This window comes from Ciconia boyciana, chromosome 1 (assembly GCF_034638445.1).
Source record: "Ciconia boyciana chromosome 1, ASM3463844v1, whole genome shotgun sequence".
Lineage (NCBI taxonomy): Eukaryota > Metazoa > Chordata > Aves > Ciconiiformes > Ciconiidae > Ciconia > Ciconia boyciana.
Window position 1 is genome coordinate 59,242,172 of NC_132934.1, and position 20,091 is coordinate 59,262,262.

Below are 20,091 nucleotides of genomic sequence, written 5' to 3' on the forward strand. Positions count from 1 at the left end.
GCTGTCTGAAGGGGGTGGGGAATCATGGAACATGAGAGCCACTTTAAAATAAGAAAGAAATTTGAAAGAAAAAGGTTTTTCAGAGCAGAATCCCATTGACTGGCACTGAGGGCTTTGGAGGAGAACACAGTTTCAGGGTATATGGAGCACTCCTAGGGTGATGAGACAAAGACTCTGAAAAGGAGGGGGGGTCCCAGGAGAAGGCTTGGACAGTCCCATGGTCCACAGATACATTCTGAAGGTCACGGAGAAATTCAGCTGCTTAAATCAGCCTTTTTATGTTTACGTGTGTTCAGTGGCTTAAGGAGAGGAATAATGCGCATTCAGACTTGAGGCTCTTTATCTTCACATTGCACTGTCTGCAGGCCTCCAAACCCAGTGCTGCCTTTTCTGTGTAATGCACAAGGCCAATTTCTCACTGTGACAATCTGCTGCTGGCACTTTCAATAATAGAAACTAGCTGTGCTTAATGTATTCATCTCTGGTATTTCCTATACTGTAAAGAAGAAAACCAACCCAAAATTGCACCTACATTTGCTGTAACTCGATCAAGAGCTGACAGATCATTTCTGGAACATGTCTGTGCTGGGATCCTGACCGCTCTGCCAAATTTTATGCCTTTATCTTGCAGTGCTGCTCTTTCCCTCTTCCGTGTCCGTGCCGCTTTCCCTCACCCAGCAGAGGCTTCTGCTTTTCCAGCCAGATCCCAACTTCCTACCATCTTGCCAGAGCGCTGCAGGTCTGATTTCCCTCCTCGCCAGAATGCAGGCTGTAGGGACAGGTCTGCCATAGAAGCAGACAAGCTGATTCCCTTTTAAACCAGATAGAGGGGAAACTGGTTTTGGATCACGGAGGACGAGCTCTCTTGATGTGTTTATTCTAATTAAAGCAGCCCCAGTGCTTAGTTTTTGGAAAACACTTAGAGCCATGACAAGAGGTGGCAATTGCTTTTAGGCAAACATGGGCATTTTCCCAGCAGTTGTAGGGTTAAGGAAATTGCAGAGGGGTGACTTGGTGACTGTGTTCCCTATTTTTGTGTGTTGCCAGTAGCGAGAAGGGGGAAACTTTGATTTCTAATCCGCTTTGGAGGAGGCTCCGTATCAGGGCTGCACAGAAACATCCAGTCAAGCAGCTCCTTTATCATAAAGGGGATTTTAATTAAAACTGTTCTCGCATCATGAGCGGAATGAGCGTCAGTGCCAGCCAGCCCTGTACTGGGCATTTATCTCCTTCAAACCACATTACCAGTAATTGCTGCATTAAATCAAAGTCGAGGGAGATTACAGGTCTGAATTGGGCAGGCGGCCGGTGCCAGCGCAGGGAGCTCCGTGCTGCCGAGCCGCTGATATGGGAACCCCCTCCGCCCCCCGACCGGGGTTGAAGAGTCGGAGGGCTGCTGGATCCCAAGAAGCCCTTCTCATTATGGGGCAGGAATTTTTGTCATAACCTAGGAGGAGTGGCAGGCTGTATGCTTGGAGCATTTTAAGCTGCTGGTGTTTTTCTATTAACTTCCTTTTAAAACAAACACACACAATAACAAACCCTGTGTCATTGCCATCCCACTCCTGTCTCCTGTTCAGATCCACCACAGACATTCCCTTTTGTTCATCCTCTACTGCTTATTCCAGCCCTGAAACTCCAGAATAAATCGCCTCTTCTCTTGATATGTCTCTTTCTCTCCACCTTCCTTGTCACAGCTCTGCTATGGAGCTGCTAACTTGGTTACTCTCTGCCCCAACATGGGAGAGCTTCTCCCCTTCTTCACCTCTTCCCCCCACTGAGGAATTGTTTCTTTCTTGACCTGTGGTTCCTTTGCCAACTATGGCTCATTAGTTCGTTTAATTATTTTTCTAGGTTTTTAAGCATTCTGTTGTCTCTAGCTCTAGAGCAGCTGTTTCCCTTCCTCTTGTCCCTATACTTCGACCTTGGTGGCTCCAAAAACCATCTGATCATCCTAGCGTTGCTCTTGCTTCCACTGTCCAGACCTCTGGCAGTGCGAGGCTGAAGAATGACCGTGCCCATATGAGGTTTTAGGCATGTGGACTGGCTGAGGTAATTAGATCTCTGTGGGCAATCGGTGAACTATCAAAATGTGACAGCTGGATTTCTAGGGGCTGTTATTAGATCTGTCCCATAATTGTAAAGAAGGTAAGTCAGGAACAGAATGTGCAGAAAGCGTGGGGTCTTTTTAATGTGGCCGTCATTTTCTTTGTTTTCATCTTGATGGCAGTTATGTATTTTCCTGTTCTATTGCAGACAATCTGGGGCAGTTGGGTGGCAGTGACAGTTTTTCTTCATTTTGCCCAGAAATGCCTTTGGCAATCTGCCATTCTGAAGTTTGCTTCCTGCAGGGTTTGCGCATCTACCGTGTTCCTCTGCTGCAGAAAAGGGTCTCATTCCCAGCACTGTACTGAGGACCTGGTTATGTATGTGAAAGAGGATGCTGCAGCTCGACCTGCTTGCTAAAGCAGTTCAGTTGCACGCCATTGAGCCGTATTAGATTTTCAAGATTCATACAAGTTTCTCAGAAGCTGTGTAATTCAGAGCAGTTGCAGGAGGTGTGCCTGCTGTGCCCCTTCAGAGCTTGAAGTTGCAGCTTTTGCTTCATTACAATGTGAGCTTGAGATGCAGCTTAAGTATTGCCCTACTTTAACTCTGGCATATGCATGAATCTCTAGCCTGAGATAAGTGGTTCTTTTAAATTCATGTTAAGAGACCCGTAAAGCCATAGAGGCTGAAGTTCGAGTGCTGCTGATATGCAAGCCAATAATGCAGAGGGGTTGTAGTTAGTTTTTTTTTTGCATTGGTAGTCCTGTTACCATGAAGTGAGAGTAGCCCCACTGCAGAGTAACTGGGGAGGTGTGCAGAGAACATGAGCCGAGTCTTTGGTGGAGATTTCTTGATAGTGACAGAAAACAGAGATAAGGGTTTTCATGGGAGCCAGGAAACCATCTTTGTGCCTTCCTGGTTTTGGGACAGAGGATGCAGATAGTGGCAAATTGGGGTGAATGAACATGTGTGAATTTTTTTGTAGAAGTCACAGAAAGCTGCTGAAAAGAGCAGGTACCTTGATTGTGCAGATGGTGCAACCAGAGGAAGCCCTCAGTGGTTGTTGCCCAGGGATTTCACCTGCTGTGGCTTGTGTTAGAACTTGCTGGGAGTTGACGCTAGCCCGCAGGAAAGGCTTTTGGACTGAGCCATGTCAGGCTTTATTCTGTCCTCTTGGGGAGAAGTGTGGGTAACAGTTAGCTTATGTGCCCATAGCAGACTTCCGTGCCCATGTCTTGGGACTTTGTGAGAAGAAAAAGATTTCCAGAATTCTGATCACTCTTGCTTTCTCAGAAATAGATAGGTTTCAAAAAAACCCAACCAAACAAAATCTAGGTGTTTGCTGCCTTTTACTATTTTTGTCTTAGTCTGGGGCAGAAAGTGATGTGAAGACTACTTTTTGCCTAAGAGCTGGCATAGCCTCAACATACCTCTTCTGTTCTCCACCACAGCCTCCTACTTCTCCACTAAAACCACCAGAGGAGGGACACAGCAATAACTAGCACCTCTGCCCTAACAAGAGTAGTCCCTGGGGTCACTCCCTACATTAAAGCATGACTTGCTGTTGTCACCATTCATTTAGTGTGTCTGACTTTCCTCTTTCAGGGTAAACTGTGTTGTTCTTGCCAAACCTCAGCTTTGCGTGCTATTTCTGGATCCTTTCTGTGCACTCAGCAAATGCACCGAACTCTTAACTACACTACTTCTGGTATTTTGCTTTTGAATCTCTTTCGAGCTGCCTGAGTTTGGGATTATTTTTTTTAAATGGGAGTGGGGAAAAAAGCAGGATTCATCATCTGAAGCTTAGCAGTCGAGCAAGATTTTGAACTGAGGCCTACAGAAATTAACAGACAGACGTAATTCTTCTATCATGAAATTGCCTTTGCAGATTTACGCTGAAGGTGCCATGTTCTGTATACTGCCATGCTGGAACTGTTTCCAAAAGATTTCCTGAGATTTATTCAGTGACCTGCTGTTGCGGCAGTTAGAAGTCCTGCCTGCACGTTCTCCAGTTCCTCAGTTCCTGCCAGTAATGCGGTCTCAGACCCAGCTATCCCACGGGGACTGTGCTACCTGTTTATTTCTCTTTTACTTCCATTCAATTAAGAGTTTAGTTTAATATTTTTGACATGTTTTGTCTCTTGCTTGCACGGTTACAGTGTGTGGGCAGCTGCTCTGCTATTCTGGTTGAACCAAGTTGGGCAGGGAATGCCTTTGCTCCTGTGTCAAAAGAACAAAATGCTGCCTGAGAAAACCTTTCCCCCAAATTCTGCTTTTGTTTGTGTAGCTGGGAAGCCATACTGCTCTAAGGTAGGGATAAATTTAAGTCGATAGTAGCGTAATTTGTTGTGTGGACACTCTTTAACTTGGAACAAGTACCTTTTTCTATTTTAGTTTGTCACATGGAAGCAATTTGATAAGCCGGGAGGCGAGGTGGGGAGGAAAATCCATACCAAAACCATCTCCGTTAGGGAGCTAGCGCTCAGCTAGATGAGTAAGATGGACACGTACTGAAATGCTGTGCAATAGTTGATCATGTGCTCCCTTCACCCCAGGCAAAGGCGAGGTAAAACGTGTTAGCTCAAACCCTTGGTGAAAGTGGTTTATCCCACGAGTGTTTGCAAGGGACTGGGAATGTGTGTGGTGTCACCGACGGCCCTGTGGCTGCCACGTGGCGACTAGCTGGTGGGGCTGAGATAACGGCATAACTATACTTACACTACAGGGGAAATCGCCTGTGCAGTCCAGCCCTAGTTTGTGATTCATTCAATTAAAAATACTTGGTGAGAGTATCTCTGATACTACCATCTGGTGACTTTTAATAATATTTATTCTTAGGAAGATAGTTCTTTAATTAAGGAATTAACCTTAATTTTTGTAGGCTTAGCATAGATCTGGAGAAATGCTCAGGCTTAAGCTGCTGTATTTCGTAGAAGTGTCAAGTCTTTCTTTTTCGGATCTCCCCGTTGTCCTCTTAAGGATCAGCTAATTGAACTGCTGCTGCTTGTTAAGTGAAAAAGCAAGTGGGAGTATGAGACACAAAACGGGCAAAGCTTTTTGCTGGCTGAGGTTCTGGAGCTAGCCGATAGATCTAGCAGCTTCTGTAGCAAAGGAAAACTGTCTCCACTCTATTGTTTTTGTTTCCCGTTTCTCCACTGCCCCCAAAGGAATATAGAAAGGCAGCATGGCTGTCATGCCATGTCTAAACTACCAAGAGAAAACTTCTCTTCTTTGATGTTGAAATTCTGCATCTGGACACCTTTTTGTTTTTCATGTAACAGGCAAAAAGCATTTTGATGGACATGTAGCATTACCAAGATCAGTGCATATACAAGTGGTCCCAAAAGAAAGCTATGCTACAATCACCTTCTTTGCCAAATGGCTTAGCCCAAAAGTACACTTATTTTCTTCCTGAAGCAGTGCCAAGCACTTTGAGTTCTCCTTGAAAGGAGGCCCAGGCCCAACACACGGATATTTTTTTTTCTGGAAAATCTGTGTATACTTTCTTTTCCCCCTTTATACTGTGCCTCTGGTAATAACTGAGGTGATGGAGCCTGTCTGGTTTTAGAAGCACCTTTTGGACTTGTCGCGTGTTATACTCAGGTGTGCTGGAGTTTTCTCAAGATAGTATAATGAAAACCTGTTTTGTAATGCGTGTAAAGTGATGGGTTGGGGTAGAAATGAAAGTTGAAGTTGTGTCTTCTATATGCTGCTGGTATATCCAGACTGCTGCCATCTTTATTTTGCAACTTAATCACTAATGTATTTTTGTGAGTTATTGTTCTGTTAAAGCTGCCTTCCTGGGAGCCAGCTCGTTAGCTAGCATCATGCATAAAACCTCGGTTCTGGGAGCACAGTCTTTTGACAGAGGATTTTTCAAACTTCAGATGAGTGTTCATTGCTGCCTTACATTTTTCCTTTGTAATAATTTCAGAGACAGACTTTGGGCAATCTGAGTTTTGCCTGAATTGACTCTGGGTCCTTGTCTGGCAGCTGAAGTTGTGTGGGCAGGATCTGTACTTCCAACTTCAGGAAGACTCTGCCTACACAGATCTAACTTCAGGATCAAGAGTCTTTACTCTCCTGTAGTTTTACCAAGAGTCTTTGTCTCTATTGACAGCCATGACTACATAGATCAGATACTCAGAGAGCTTGGTTTCTGGTTGAGGAAGATCCAGGCTTGTGATTTTTACGATTGCTGTTTTGGTCTGTAGGTTTCTGGAGTTTGCTAATGCTACCGTTCTACTGGATGGCTGTAAGAAAGCTCAACAAAACAAAACAAAGCCAGTTGTCCAGCAAACAAAGGTCTAGCAATATGCTGCTTTAGCAGAGCGATGTGGTATCCTTGCTCTGCCTCCATTTTCCATGTCCTTCCCTAAAGCAGAGTTTGTTGAGGCTTTGAAAATAAGTGGTACTTAAGAAATAATTATTTTTAATTCTGACCTGTCCTTTTACGCTGTGTATTTGTAATTGTGTTTTAAAACTGTGCTAGTTTTCCAGTCTAGACAAACCATTAATATTTAATAGCTACGTGTAGATGATGCAGTGAAGAGCTGAGGGCGGTAACAGGATGCAGGTATCTTATGTCCATAGTTTAGAGCATGCACGGTGCCTAGCTGTAAAGCCACTTTAAATCAGTTTCAGGACTACAGACCTTGGCTGGGGAGTGTTTAGAGCAGTAGAGGCAGACGCAAACAAACTCCATCACTTTTAAGTAAATTGCCTTGCAAATGGAGAATGTGTTGCAGAAGAAGATTGAAAAAGGAGATCTCCAGCGCTTTGAGGGGAAAGGACGTGACCAGCAGCTATTTCAGAGCTTCCATTTTATTAAATATTGTCTTTGGTATTTTTCTCTCTTAAGTTTTCTTGAAATAGTGAATTTTATCCATGAAAACGAATGTGTAATGACTGAGGTTCCATTGTCTACCTGAGGTATTTCCTTGGCAGAAGCAGTTAGTGTGATGGGGCTATCTTCTCTGCTACACATAACCTGGTATTTGCTGCTTTCTCTGGCTTTGGGCTTCTTGAGCCTTTTGCCAGAGGGATTTTAGTTTCCTTGGATTCAAAGTGTATTTTTGGTAATTTCATTTGTGCTAATGTGTTTTAGGAACATTAATCCTAATGAACACAAGGAATCAGTAGCACTAACTAATCAGACTGGGTTCAGGCAAGCAGTGGTTCCTATGGCTTTACCAATGCATTCAAATTCTTTCCTGTGATGTCCTTATTACGCTAGTCCAACATGCTCTCGTTTGCTTCTGCTGCTATTCCACATCCCCCAGAACTGCTGGTTCCCTTTCTGCTTAATGCATCTTGTTCCTCATCTTCAGCATTTGCATGCTTAACATGTTTCACTCACAAAGAACGCACTGGCTTGGTACCGAGTTATTCGCTCTCCTGCATAGCTGATCCACCACCAGATCTTCTTGCTCTTAAGATCAGGACACCTATGTAAAACTGACAGGTGTCTGACATGTGAGGAAAAACAATTTATGCAGTCCCCTATTTGTCATCATCTTTGCTTGTACTTGCCATTTCAGAATATTGAGCTTTCCTGTGCATGCTCTGCCTACATTTATGTCCTCCCCACTTGAATCTCTAATGATTTCAGGGTCAAAATAACAACTAGACCATATGTAATTTTTCTAGTCACTGGTTATATTAAAACTGGGAAGAAAAAAAATCATGCATCTTTTTGAAAAATGTTATACATATTCAAACCAAACAATCAATACAGCCTGGAAAATGTAGCCCTATAGAGGAATGATGACTTTCCAGTACTAATTCTCACCTGGAGTGAGCGAAAGCCACCTTCGTGCTCAGGACATGGGACTTGCTTTGGTGCAAAATAAGAATCTCTTGCAGCTCTAAAGATGTAATCTTGGTACCGTGTACTGTTTGTCTAACACTGGTACGAGCTGGCTGAGCCGCTTGATCTATTCAGCTGCTATGGAAATCAGTACATACCCAGCCAGAAAATGCATCCTTGCTTGCTGGCATGTTTCCTACATTTACATCAGTCTTTAAAAAGCAGAGACATATTGTAAGCTGCTCATCAGATCCCTGATGACCCAGTTTTGCAGATGTAGTGATTGGCTAATTGTTAAAGATGCCATTTTTGGTGGGTGAGAGGAAGAGCATCAGCCAGGCTTCTAGCGATGAAGAGTTAGAATCAGCGGAGGTAAGAGCTCTTTAGTGGGAATAACTAGATAAGTCTTGGATTAATTTGTCTGGAGAACAGAGAATTATACTAAAGATTTTATAAATTCAGTTTATAAAATGAAACTGTTGGTGTAATTTCCTTAGTAAAGATCAATGTGGTGTAATGACTGTGCAGCATGGAAATATCTCAGACTCCATGCTATATTGTTGTGTCCCCACAGTTTTTAGCAATTTAAAAAAAAAAAAAAAAAAGGTACATGGAAAATGTCTGGAACTACCATGGATGCACTTCAAGCATAGGGAGGCTATGGCTAGCTTATGTTCTTATAGCTGTACTTAATTCTGACTTAGCATGCTTGCTATAAGCAGTCTGAAGAAAGCAGGCAAAGCAAAGCCCAGGGCTGTGGTCTTGCATTTTCCAAAAATGCTCCTCAGTCTGCAGACATCAAAGAGAGCAGTGCATGTGAAGCAAAATACGTGGTTTTGAGAACGTTGAGAGAAACTTGTGTAATCTCCATGCCTTGCTTAGTACACAGAGGAAAATTAGGTAAATGATGCTACAGTAGCATGTAAAACTATCTCTAGGCAAAGCAATGGGTAGGTAGGAGATGGAAAACAATAAAATTCAATGTTATAAAAAGAATAATAAAATTCAGCAGTAACTAGATGGGTGATACTCTTAGTTGAGGGAGCTGGGAGCTGTGTGATCGGTAAATGCACAAACATATCAGGGTTTTTTTCAGGCTCCTGGCATTAGAAATGACAAGTAGAGGAACCAGAGCTACTGGTGCAGAACATGAAACTGGATATTATAGGGATAATATCAATCTGCAAGAATAGTAATCATGGCTTTAACATGCATTCAAGATTATGTGTGGTTCAGATAGGGTAGATGTAAAAGGCGATAGGATGTATTATATGCAGTAGACTGTAAAGAAGAAAGAAGAGTAGTACTGATAATGCAGGATCTGTTTCTGGTCAAAATTGCTGTGGGGAAGAATGGTAGAAGAAGTCCCAGAGGAAGTACTGCAAGTCTGCTGTAATCCCTCATAGGATTGGATTCAGATACAAATTTGAGGCTCTGAAATGATATTATTCCCAGTACCATTACAGAGATAAATATTAGTATGAGAAACTTTAATTTCTCAGATATAGCTTGGAGAACAAATGCAGCTAATAATAATAGGGTCAAAAGATTTCGTCACTGTAGCATCATCACCTGTTGTTGAGACAGTGAGTGAATTATTGGTGCTATGACTATTACAGGAAAACAAGCTATTTAGAAGCCTCCATGTCCTCACCTTTGGATGGGCTGATCATGATACAAGCTTTTGATACATGAAGCAAAATATTTAATGAAGTCAGTGAAATGGATAGAAAACTCAGACTTGAATGTAGAGGTGTGCGATTTGGTTTTTTTTTTTATAGGTACTTTGGATACAAATTATTGATGATACAAGTAAAGGGGAAAAAGCTTGTAAGAAGAAATCTCAGCTTCTATAATAACTTTATAAAGGCTATTATGTGCAAAAAGAAAATTTACAAGAGATGGGAAAAGGACTTGTCAGCAGAGACTACTGTGCCTTTAAAGTCAGGAACTGTAGGGATAAAGGGAGAACTACCAACCTTGCAAATTTTACTAAGAAAATGGGTGACAATTTCTCAAAATACAGTTACAAAGAAGACTGGAAGATATGGGGCCACTTAGTATTGAGGATAGCGTTGTTAATGAGGATGCTCTTGTTGTGATCACAAAATCGAACAAATCTTTTGTTGTTGTTGTTGGAGGTAGAGTTGATCATGGGAGCAAAGGCAGGTTGGGTCATGGGCATGAACCTACTGTAGAAGCCACCATGCTGGACATTTCAAAGACCCTAGTGCATGCAGGCTGGGCTGGGGAGTGGGGTTGCCTCAGCAACAGTGATACCTCTTCCTGAAAAGGAAAGAACTGGTTCATGAAGTTGCAGATCTGACACAAGTTTTAATCTATCAAATCAGGAGTGCTAGCAGATATTTGGAGAACAGGAAGCGTAATAGCCCTATTGATGGTGGGGGATGATCTGAGTAAATGCAGACCTGTTGGTCCAACCTCAGCTGTATGCAAAATCTGAGACAAAAATAGTAATTAAAGGCTTTGACACAAATGAAAAATGAGATAAAAGGCAACACAAATCCATCAGAATAGGATTGTGCCATGTCAGCCTATCTGTCTTTAAGATAGCCAATTTTCTTAATTTGATATGCATTTTTCTTAATGGGATGACGTGTCTTACTGTAGGTGGGTCCTACAGCATCTGATGTGGTACTACAGAGGAAAGTACTAATGAGGCTAGCAAAGGTGCAGTTTAGTGCTGGAATTGTGAAACAGATTAGGAGCTAACCATGTTGCTCTGGGTGATGTCTTGGACAAAAAAAAAAAAACAACAGATGAGCACAGGCTAGATCAGGTGCAATAAAGGGCTTCTAGAGATTGGGGAATAGCAAGCCTGTCATGTGAGAAAAGGCTGGAACAGCTGCTTGTTTAGATGGGTAGAGAGGGGATACATCAGGGAGGTTAATTGTAAGGGAAAGAGAAAATATGGTTAAGCCAGAGGACGGTACTGGCACATGAACAAAGAACAAACAGAAATTGCTCAGGAATAACGTTAAGCTGGAGATGAACACAGATCCCAGCTGCTGGGGAGTGATGTTCTAGAGCAGCCTTTTGGCTGGGGTAGCAAAGCTGCAAAACCCAGTTCTATGATGTAGCTTGGTAAATTTTATGAAAAGATTAGATGACATTGTATGATAGGAGTTGATCTCATTCTGTGTGTCAGGAGGTCTTTTCCAGTATTAATATTTATGTAATTTTAAAATTATTCATACGTGTAAGCATTTGCAGGAACAAGGCTATGATTTTATAACAGTTACCTAACTTGTGTTACTGGAAATGCATGTGCATAGCAGGTAATATGGTAATGGAGTTGGGCCTTTATCTCAAAATAAAATTATGGAGCGCAGCGCTATCTTGACTATATTTGACTAATATTTGTTGCAAGTCAATGTGCGGTAGTAAACCACCCATTATGGCCAGCCTTGCAGAAAATTCAGTAGTTTATTACTGGTCAATAAAGTCCTGCTGTATCCATCTTGGCACATACAAGTTTAAAACTAGTTTTTGTCATTTATTCTTCTGTGGGAAGCAGGAGGCGCGATGCTTTGTAACCAAAGTGTCATCAAGCATCTTAATGCTGGTTAAGGCAGAGTACTTAAATCTGCATCAAAAATTTTAAAGCATGGCCGTTCTGTCTTGATCTGTAGTTAAAACAACAGAGGAGTTTAGGTGATGCTCCCTGCTCCCCCTCCTTGTTTTGTTTTGCCCATTTGATGGTTATTTATAGATAGTAAGATATCTGCACTAGGATTTGGAAACGTTTTATTCCCCTGAGGCCTGGTTGGAAATGGCAGGAATTGAATTGTGAAATCAATGTAAGGTTTTTAACTTAGTTAGGGATTTGGTTTTAAAACCTGGGGCAGTAATATGGAGTAGCAAAAACAGGCTGTGGAAAAGACTTTGGGTTTTTATAAATTAATGCCTTTTCATAAAAAGAATGTTATTAGAGATACAAAATTGCCTGAGTGCATAGTAACGAGCTATGCAAAAGAATGAAGGGCAGGCACCTATTGAACGTGTAGTTACAGAAGGGAGAAGGGGGAAAAAAAAAGTATTGGCCGTTCAGAGGAAACCAGATACTGTCAGTGCCCCAAAGCGGGGCTTGCAGGGAGAGTGCTGAGAGGCAGCCAAACAATCCTCTGAAGGTGAGGAGGAGGAGGAGGCGTGATGTGAGCTCCAGAAAGCTGGTCTGGGGAAAAATAAACTAGTCAAAGGCAGAACGAGGTGGAAGTTCGTTGTGGGAGCCTCATCCTTTTTCCCCAGTGAAGAGCTCTAGAAGCATAGCTGCTTTCCCATTTATGGGCAATTAATTTCTGTCTCTGTAGAAATCTTCACACAGAAACAATGGCTATAGAAACTTTTATTTTTTTTTTTTTTAGATGTAGAAAATGTCATGCTTTATACTCCCCAAATTGGCCATGCTCCTTTTGTAAGGAAGAAGTGGCCCCGTGGCCCTTAGGAAAGATGATGAGAGTGGGCGGCAGCTGCCGTAACCACTCACCCAGCTCATAGCTGTCCTTTTCTGAGGCGTCTCAGAAAGAAAGGGCAGTGGGAGCAGAGGACCAGCCAAGAGCTGTCCTGCCGGCCTGTGTGGGTCAGAGGGCTACGAATTAGGCATCCCTTACCTAAATGACAAAGTGCTGCACATGCAAGTTGTGTTAGGTAATGATCCATGTATTTAACCTCTTGAAAAAAGTAAATCTTAAGTTTAAGTCTTTCTGAGGGGGAGGAAATTATCAGTAACGATGGAAAGGCAGCTACCCCAGAGCTAGGCTGAGGTAGCTGTTTAGTGGTGCGCAGCAGCGCTGCAGAAAAGTTAAAGATTAGAAATGCAAAAAAGCCCACTGCATGCATTTAAAATGGGAGGGGGAGGAATTTGGATAGCCCTTCTTGGGTTTGATCACTGTAACATCCTTATTTTTGAAAACTCAGAGGGAGGGGTTTTATCACTGCTGTCATTTGGAGGACGGTGGGAATCGTTTGTGGTTTTGGGCTATTAACTCTTTGGGAGCCCGGGTTTCGCCTGGCGTCAACCTGGTGTGGTTTGGCGTAGTGATGGGTGAAACCTCATGCGATTTGCTATGGGAGGTCGGGCCCCCCTGGTGCTCCCCAGCCACAGTCTTCTAAGAACCAGCAGCGGGCTCTCGGGTGTCCAGTAATGTGTCCGGCACGCAGGGATGGTGGGGTGAGCCTGCCCGCCTCCGTCCGGGCAGCTCCCCATCTGTCCCTGTCGGTCAGGGAGCGGATTCCTTCCTGGGAACGGGGAGGATGGGCTTCCTAAAACGGGCACAACAACTGGCCCTGCCCAGCCTTGCCCCCGTCTCCCCACTTCTCACTGTCCCCTGTGGCAGACTTAATCCCCTCCACCCCCAGTTTGACTGGAACAGCTGAGGGGGGCAACCCACTGGCCCAAGGCTGGGGTGGTGGGGGCCATCCCTGGGCCCGGCTCCCCCCGCCAGCCCCGGTTCCGGCAGCTGTCCCTGCCCGCCTCAAGTGCGGAGGGAGGGAGAGGCGTTAAACGATACGGGCGCATACTCCCTTGTGAAAGAGATCCCTTCAGTGCAAGATATCAATGTGGCTTCTCCCCTCTCCCTCCCTCCCCGACACCAAAGGGTTTTACTATGCTAATCCCAGCACCTGTCCCTGCCGAGGGCAGCAAGAAGGGTATGGGGGTGGGGGAGGAACAGTCCCATATGTTTTTCCCTGTCCTGGATTGGGAGTGTTCCCTCTGACGCACCTAGAGCCCCAAACATATGCTCTTTTCAGATCCTAAATGCTGTTTGCTTCCTCCCATCCCCGGTGGTGGTGGCTGCAAAGATCCTGTGTCCCCCTCTTCCCGGCAGTCACTCTGTTTGCTGCCCGGGAGTTGCAGGACGCTCCTCAGTTGAGGCTGTTTTCAGTAGGGGATTTCTAATTTTAGGAGCCTCTGCTGCCTATGGTTGAGCGCTGCCTTGCTGGATCCCAGAAGAGAGGGGCTGAGCCGAGCCGAGGCAGGCAGCTCCTTTTTATTTTCAGCTGAGCTAGTGTCAACCTGAGTGGCCCCAGAGGCCCGAGCCAAGCACTGCGCAGGGCTGCCAGAGTCCTTCCCACAAGGCTGAAAGACGGAGACTTGGGTTTGAAGCTTCCAGTCCTGTGTCCATTTGGCCTTTAGCTGGAGGATCTTTGGCTATGTATGGTGTGTATTGTATGGATTACCAATACCCAGTCGTCCAGGTAAGCAAAAGGACGGTGGCGACTTTATAGAGTCTTGGTGTTTGCTCTATATGTTATTTGGGCAAAACTGGAGCTTATGTGCTGGTTTTGTAGAAGGACATTGCTTCCATGCTGGGCTCCTTGGCTTGGTGCGTCTCAGGCCTTGGCAGCGTGGAGGCTCTGCAGAGGGCTTTGAGGCTCCTGGACGCAAGCGGTACCATTTGACACTTTAACTCCAAGGTCTGTGTTTTTTGAGACTTGTGTGTTTTGGTTTGCATTTTTGGCTTTTTGCTTAATTTTTTCTTTTTTTTTTGTAGGGGCGTTGAGCTGACAGCAATGCTGTCAGCTAGTCTGTTGTTGCATGCCTTACTGCATTGTCCGGGCGCGTGTGACTTGTACGTGTGACTGCAGTCCGTCCCGCAGGGATGGCAAGCCACCGGGAACTGCTCTTCACCTATTTTCCTCCTCCCTCCTCTGAAATCACCCACAAAACCTCCGACAAAGCCTCTTTCATCACCTTTTCGCTTTTGGAGATCCAGTGAGGATGTGTAGGGTGATAGGAATGGGTGGGTTTGAGAGCAGTGCTCGGGGCAGGGTGAAGCTTGTATTGCAGCCTCTGCTGGGGGAGGGGGCTATATTTGGAGCACACGTGAGATTTGCTGGCCTGGTGTGTGGAGTCTTGGAGAAGCCAGAAGCCATCGGTCAGGCTCAAATACTTTCGGAGCCAACTGAAAGATGATGTTCTCTGCACAGTCCTTGGCTATTCAGTGTCAGCATTCCTTGTCCTCACAGGCACCAAATTTATCCAGAAAACGTGAAACATAGACTGGCGGTTGAAGATTATCTACCCCGAGATACTTCAGATAGCCACTAAACAGTATTTTGTTAGGTTACCTTGTACCAGGGTTTTTGTTACGCACATGAATAGAATCCACCAGCAGAAGTGTGTCTTTTGGTTGTTAAGATTTGTTCCTGATAAATTGGTTCTTTGCACTTGAAACTTTTTTTTTCTTTTCTCTGGCCTTCATCCAGCTGGCAGGTTTGCTCCATATAAACTTGAGCCAGCACAGAAATGCAGGTAATGGGATGTTAAAATCGAAGGCTGTGCCTTCCTTCCACCTTAGCAGCAAAAGGGAATTACAGGCATAGCAAAATAAAAAGGAAGACAAACCCTGAAATTTGCTGAAAGCGGAGTACTTGAGGCTTTCTCCTCTCTCTCCGTTTCTACCAGTCCTATGAGTCTTAAACTAACCCAAGCATTTGAAAGTGTACGTGTAGACCACTTAGTCAAACTAGAGGTTAGTTCTTCACCCGTGCTCTCACCAGTGTGATTTCAGTGGCCTTGCCCCGTCGCCTGCTGCTTAAACATCCTTCCCCAGCTTATTTTCCATTAGGATTTGAATGATAGGAGCTGACCAAAACCCATCATGTACATCCAGGTGAACACAGAAGAGAGTATAAAAGTGGCGCAGATGTGCTCAGGTGGGAGCAGTGAGCTTTGCCTGGCGTGGTAAGGATGATAAGCTGTGCCCTGGCACTGCCGAGACAGACTAGTTAAATTTGCCCATAGTTATTTCAGAATACTACTTCTACAGCACAGTAATGAAGTTTCAATGCATATGTGCCTGTGATGCATGAGAAATCATGAGAACTTGTAAGTATTGGCATCTAGAGACGTTCTGAATATATTGCTTTTTGAATAAATGCAGTAAGTAGGAAGGGATGATCTCATGGCTCTGAGCTGTATGTTCTTCAGGCTTCCAGCCATCAGCTCTACTCGTGCTCCTCTGTTGTTTTCAGCAGCATGTTCTGCAGTTTGAGTCTGATTTTCCTCAGTAGAAGGTGGCAAACGGTGATGGTAAATTGGGCAGTCATTCCATGATTTGCACGTAGGAGAAGCTAAGTGGAGGCCCACCAAACTTATTTCACTTGGCCATGAGACATCTGAACCCCCAGTCCTCAGTGAGGAAAGGTGAGTCGCACAGATTCACCAATTAATTTTATCAGTCTTGTTCGTTATCAGGTGTTGCTTTGTGGGCTCCAGTAGAGCCCAAGACAACAAAGACCTCACGTGTTATGAAGTCTGATCATGTTTTCCATGGTATTCTTGAAGCTTTTGAAACTCTGTATCAGATGTTAATTTCAGATGTTTTCACAGCAGTCGGAGCTCCTGCAGACCTGCATTTCTTGTTGCCTGAGAACATCCATTGGAAATTGGGGCTTTTCTTTCACTAAACAGGAGCAAAGGTGGATATATTCCAAGCATGGGGGACAATATGCTTTCTGGCCTACAATGGAGATGAAAGAGTAGTAGTACCAGTAGTAGATCACACTGAAGGGAATTCCCACTCTGCTGGTGCATGAGCAAAGCAGTTGTACCAACTGGGTGGTGGGAGGCAGTGCAAGTGAGGGTTCAGTGTGTGGTTGGGCACCTGTTTTTCCTTAGAGGATTCTTTTTGATGGCAAATATTTCTGGAGTTTCCTAAGGTGAAGGCCAAAATGGATTAGAAATGATGCTGTCCCGGTGAACAATGGTGGGATGGCGGTAGCATGATGTTTCTTTGTCCTGAAGGTCTGTGCCCTAGATCTGGGACAAGATGTTGCCACTCTGTGGCACAGAGGAGACCAGGTGAATGCCACAGTTAAGCAGAGAGAATAAGGAGATTATCCTGAAGGATTGGAGAGGTCTGGTGAATGAGACGCACGTTGCTGAAACCTCGTGCTTTGTCATGGCAAAGGTATAAAGAGGTCACTGTGTTTTCTGCTGCTTTGAAACGGAATTTACACTGGACCTAGAATCATGCTCCAGAATCTCAGGTTTGTAATAGGGGAGGGAAAAAAAAAAATAAATCCAGTACTTTCCCTGGTTTTAAATATTGCCTGTAAACCTGTAGTGTCGTAAGATACAAGTTAGCAGAGAGGATGAGGTAACTCAGAGAAGTGTGGACTCTGACTCGGAGCCCTGCAGGCCGCAGCCGTGGAGACTGGCTCCTTCCCAGAGGACCCCACACCACGGTTGCTTGTTTGGTCACGCGGGGCGGCTGGCCCGTGGCCCTCTGCTTCCATGCTCCGGTGGGACGTAAGGACTTGCTGGTGTCTTGACCTCAGGCTTTTCACGCCAGAGGAGCGAACAGGGCTGGTATGCGCGCTCCTGCTGGCCTCTACTGCCTTAGGAGAGAAAAGGGGAAGGGAGGGAGGGAGCCAGAGGTCGGTTTGCAGCAGTGAAGTTGGAAAACTGAAGAGCGGTGTGGATCAGCACAGGCTGCCTGGAGAGCAGTGCAGTGGCAGAAGCCCATGATGAAAAACTACTAGGTGTTGGGGTTTTGGTTTTTTGTTTGGTGGTTTTGGTTTTTTTTTTTGAGTGTAAATTGTAACTGGGCATATTCATGCAAAGGAGAACACATGGGGATGCAAGGTGTTACTGCACCGTAATTTGGCTTTTCTGCTGCAAAAGCCTGGGCAGTCTCTTGAGTACCAGGTGTCAAGAAGAGAGATTTCAGAGGGGCAACTTGCCTGAGCTGGTTTTATCTCCACATCATGAGTGCCGTAGCATCAGCATAGTCCTCTTGTCTAACCGAGGGATTGGCAGACCTGCGCTCAGCCCTGTCCATGGGTTTTCCATGGGTGCAATGCTGGGAAGAATCAATCAGTGCGTCTCGGATCCTGTCTGCCAAATGGGGTAGCAGTATATTGGTCTGTTTTACGGGGTCGCCAGGAGAACAAATGCTGCCGACCGTGGAGTGCTCAGGTGTTAAGGGCCAGATGCTTACTGAAGATAAATGGGAGGGGAAAAAAGCAAGCTGGGAAGGAGTCCAGCGATCTCCAGTTTTTTATGATGAAAGAAATGCAGATCCTGGCACGGATACTGCTTCCGGTTCGTCCGGCACGGCGTATAACCCACGCGTTCTCCCCTTTGTGGCAGGAGGGAGGTCTGTGCAAAACTGACAGCTATCTCCCGAGCATCCTCCTGCTGGGAGATGCTCTCTCCCGCCTCGTGAGGTCCAGGCGGGGGAAGCCTGGCCGCTAGACCCGAGCCGCTGGGAATGGTAGGTGCGGAGGAGCGCGGGCAGGCCGTGGGGTCCTGCCGGGCCGGCAGCAGCGCCGCGCGGGGCGACCTTCGCTTTTATTTCCAGCTCGCGTTTGGGTCTCCGCCGAGCCCCCTTTGGTTGCCGGGGAGGGGGGTGGTCCCGGCGGGCAGGCGGGGAAGCGCCTCGGCGGGGCTGCGGGCGCGGCGGCAGCCTCGGCGCTGCCGCGGGGGACGGGCGGGGGTGGCCGAGCCGGGCGGGGCGAGGCGGGGCGCGGCGGGGGCGGTCCTGGCTCGCATTAATTACCTTCGGCATTCGGGGCGGTGCTTCCCGCAGCCATCTGGCTGAGCTGGGGGGAGCGGGGGGAGCGGCGGCCGGGGAGGGAGGGAGGGAGGGGGAAGAAAGGGAGGAACACGGGAGAAGAAAGGGAGGAAAAAGGGCTCGGGGGGCAACGCGCCGGCGAGGCAGCGCAGCGCAGGCACCCGCCGCCCGCCTCCACGGGGCTGCTGCTTTTTATTTTTGTTTTATTTTTACGTCTTTTTCCCCCCCTCCCTCCCCCCCCTGCGGCCGGGCTCCCCCATTTTGGTTTATGGAGAAAAAGAAAATGGTAACTCAGGTAAGGCTGGCGGGCGGGCCGGGCTGCCGGTGCCGCGCCGCGGCGGCTGCCTGCCCGGCTTTGTCTGGGCGGGGAGCGGGGGGCCCGGCGCCGTGCGGAGCGGCCGGCAGCGGGGCTGCACCGCCGCCTCCCCGTGGGGCGGCCGCGGCTCCGCGCCGCCCCCGCCCGGCGCTGGGGCGGGAGGGAGCCCCGCCGCGCCGGGCACCCGGGTTGGGCGCTTTGGGGAAGGGGCTCGTGCAGTCCCCCTGCCCGGTGCAGCCTCGCAGTGCCCTCTAGGGAGAAGAGGTGCGGGAGGGGCACGGGTGCCTCTGCTCCCGAGTTAGCCTAAGCCCGCCTTCGAACGACCGATCCTGGCCGAGCGCGAAGGTAAACGTCTTTCCAGGCATTCCTCCGTCCGGCTGCGACGGTCACCGTGAGGGCTGGGAAGCCCTCGCAGGTAGCTGTAGGCGTGGGGCTGCCCGTGTCTTCCCGGGGGGGAAGCGGCTGACGTTTCCTGGGGAGCGCACCCAGCTGCCAGGGCCATCGCGCTTCCCCCACCTCGGAAGGGGATTTTATCGGACGGTGCTCGCCTTTTAAGGCTGCTACATGTTTTTGTATTTTTACTTTTTTTTTTTTTTTTCCTCGCATGGCATCTGCAAGTCGCCACCGGAGGGAGGGGGCAAAGGGAGGAGGAGGAGGAGAGCGGCATCGGGAGCTGGAATCCTTTGGAGTTAGGCATTATATAATGCCCCGCAGTGCCTTGCGGAGCTGGAAACCTGTGGGGGATATTCCCAAAGCGGGTGGAGGGAAGGACTCTCGAAGGGAACTTTTCTTCAAATCTGGGTTTCACAAGTGCTGTTTTTTGTGGAGCTTTCCAGTTTTTTTAGACTAGATGCATACTGTCTTCTTGGCTTTCCTCAGCCCTGGCTGAATCCCTGTTTGTTAGCTGCTACTGAGATCCTGCGTGTCCCACTGCAAGGGGCAGCGCTTTCGCGGGTGCCTGGCTCAGAATGAATCTGCTGCAAGCAGTAACACCCGCTTTGACCCTTCCTGTCCCTCATCTTGCGTTGATTGTCAGTGGCTGAAAAATAGGTCTCTGTCCACTCTTAAGGTATCTTCCCAGGCTCCCAAGCCCCACCTTCTGCTATTTAGTCCCTTCCATTACTGATTTCTTTTTATCTGGACCAAGGCTTTCTGTTTTGAGACGGAAGAGCTCTGCAGAAATCTCCTGAGGCTTTCTGTACCTATATTTAGTTTAGCAAATGATGCTGAAAAGCTGTGTCTCTGCAGTCAGGGTCCTTTTGTGTATCGCTGCATGCTCAGAGCGTGCCCGGTTAGATGGAGATGTATGGCCCTAAGGTGCAGATTGGCGTGTGCATAGTTCAGAGAGTTGTTCTGCACAGCCTTGTATTGCA

The 20,091-nt window shown here is 46.7% G+C and overlaps 1 protein-coding gene across 13 annotated transcripts in view; it reads left to right on the forward strand.

Moving 5' to 3' along the window:
* The window catches only part of RBFOX2 (RNA binding fox-1 homolog 2), a 174,742-nt gene that overhangs the window by 67,901 nt on the left and 86,750 nt on the right, over positions 1-20,091 (forward strand). Inside the window, exon 1 of one of the 13 annotated variants that reach the window (XM_072870120.1) lies at positions 17,973-18,102. The exons of 11 other annotated variants lie outside the window; for them this stretch is intronic. In XM_072870120.1, the coding sequence (XP_072726221.1) occupies positions 18,100-18,102 (3 nt within the window). In that variant the 5' untranslated portion in view covers positions 17,973-18,099. Of the gene's footprint in view, positions 1-17,972; positions 18,103-18,447; positions 18,698-20,091 lie in introns of those variants that run through there. One more of the 13 variants, XM_072870096.1, reaches the window with a different exon arrangement.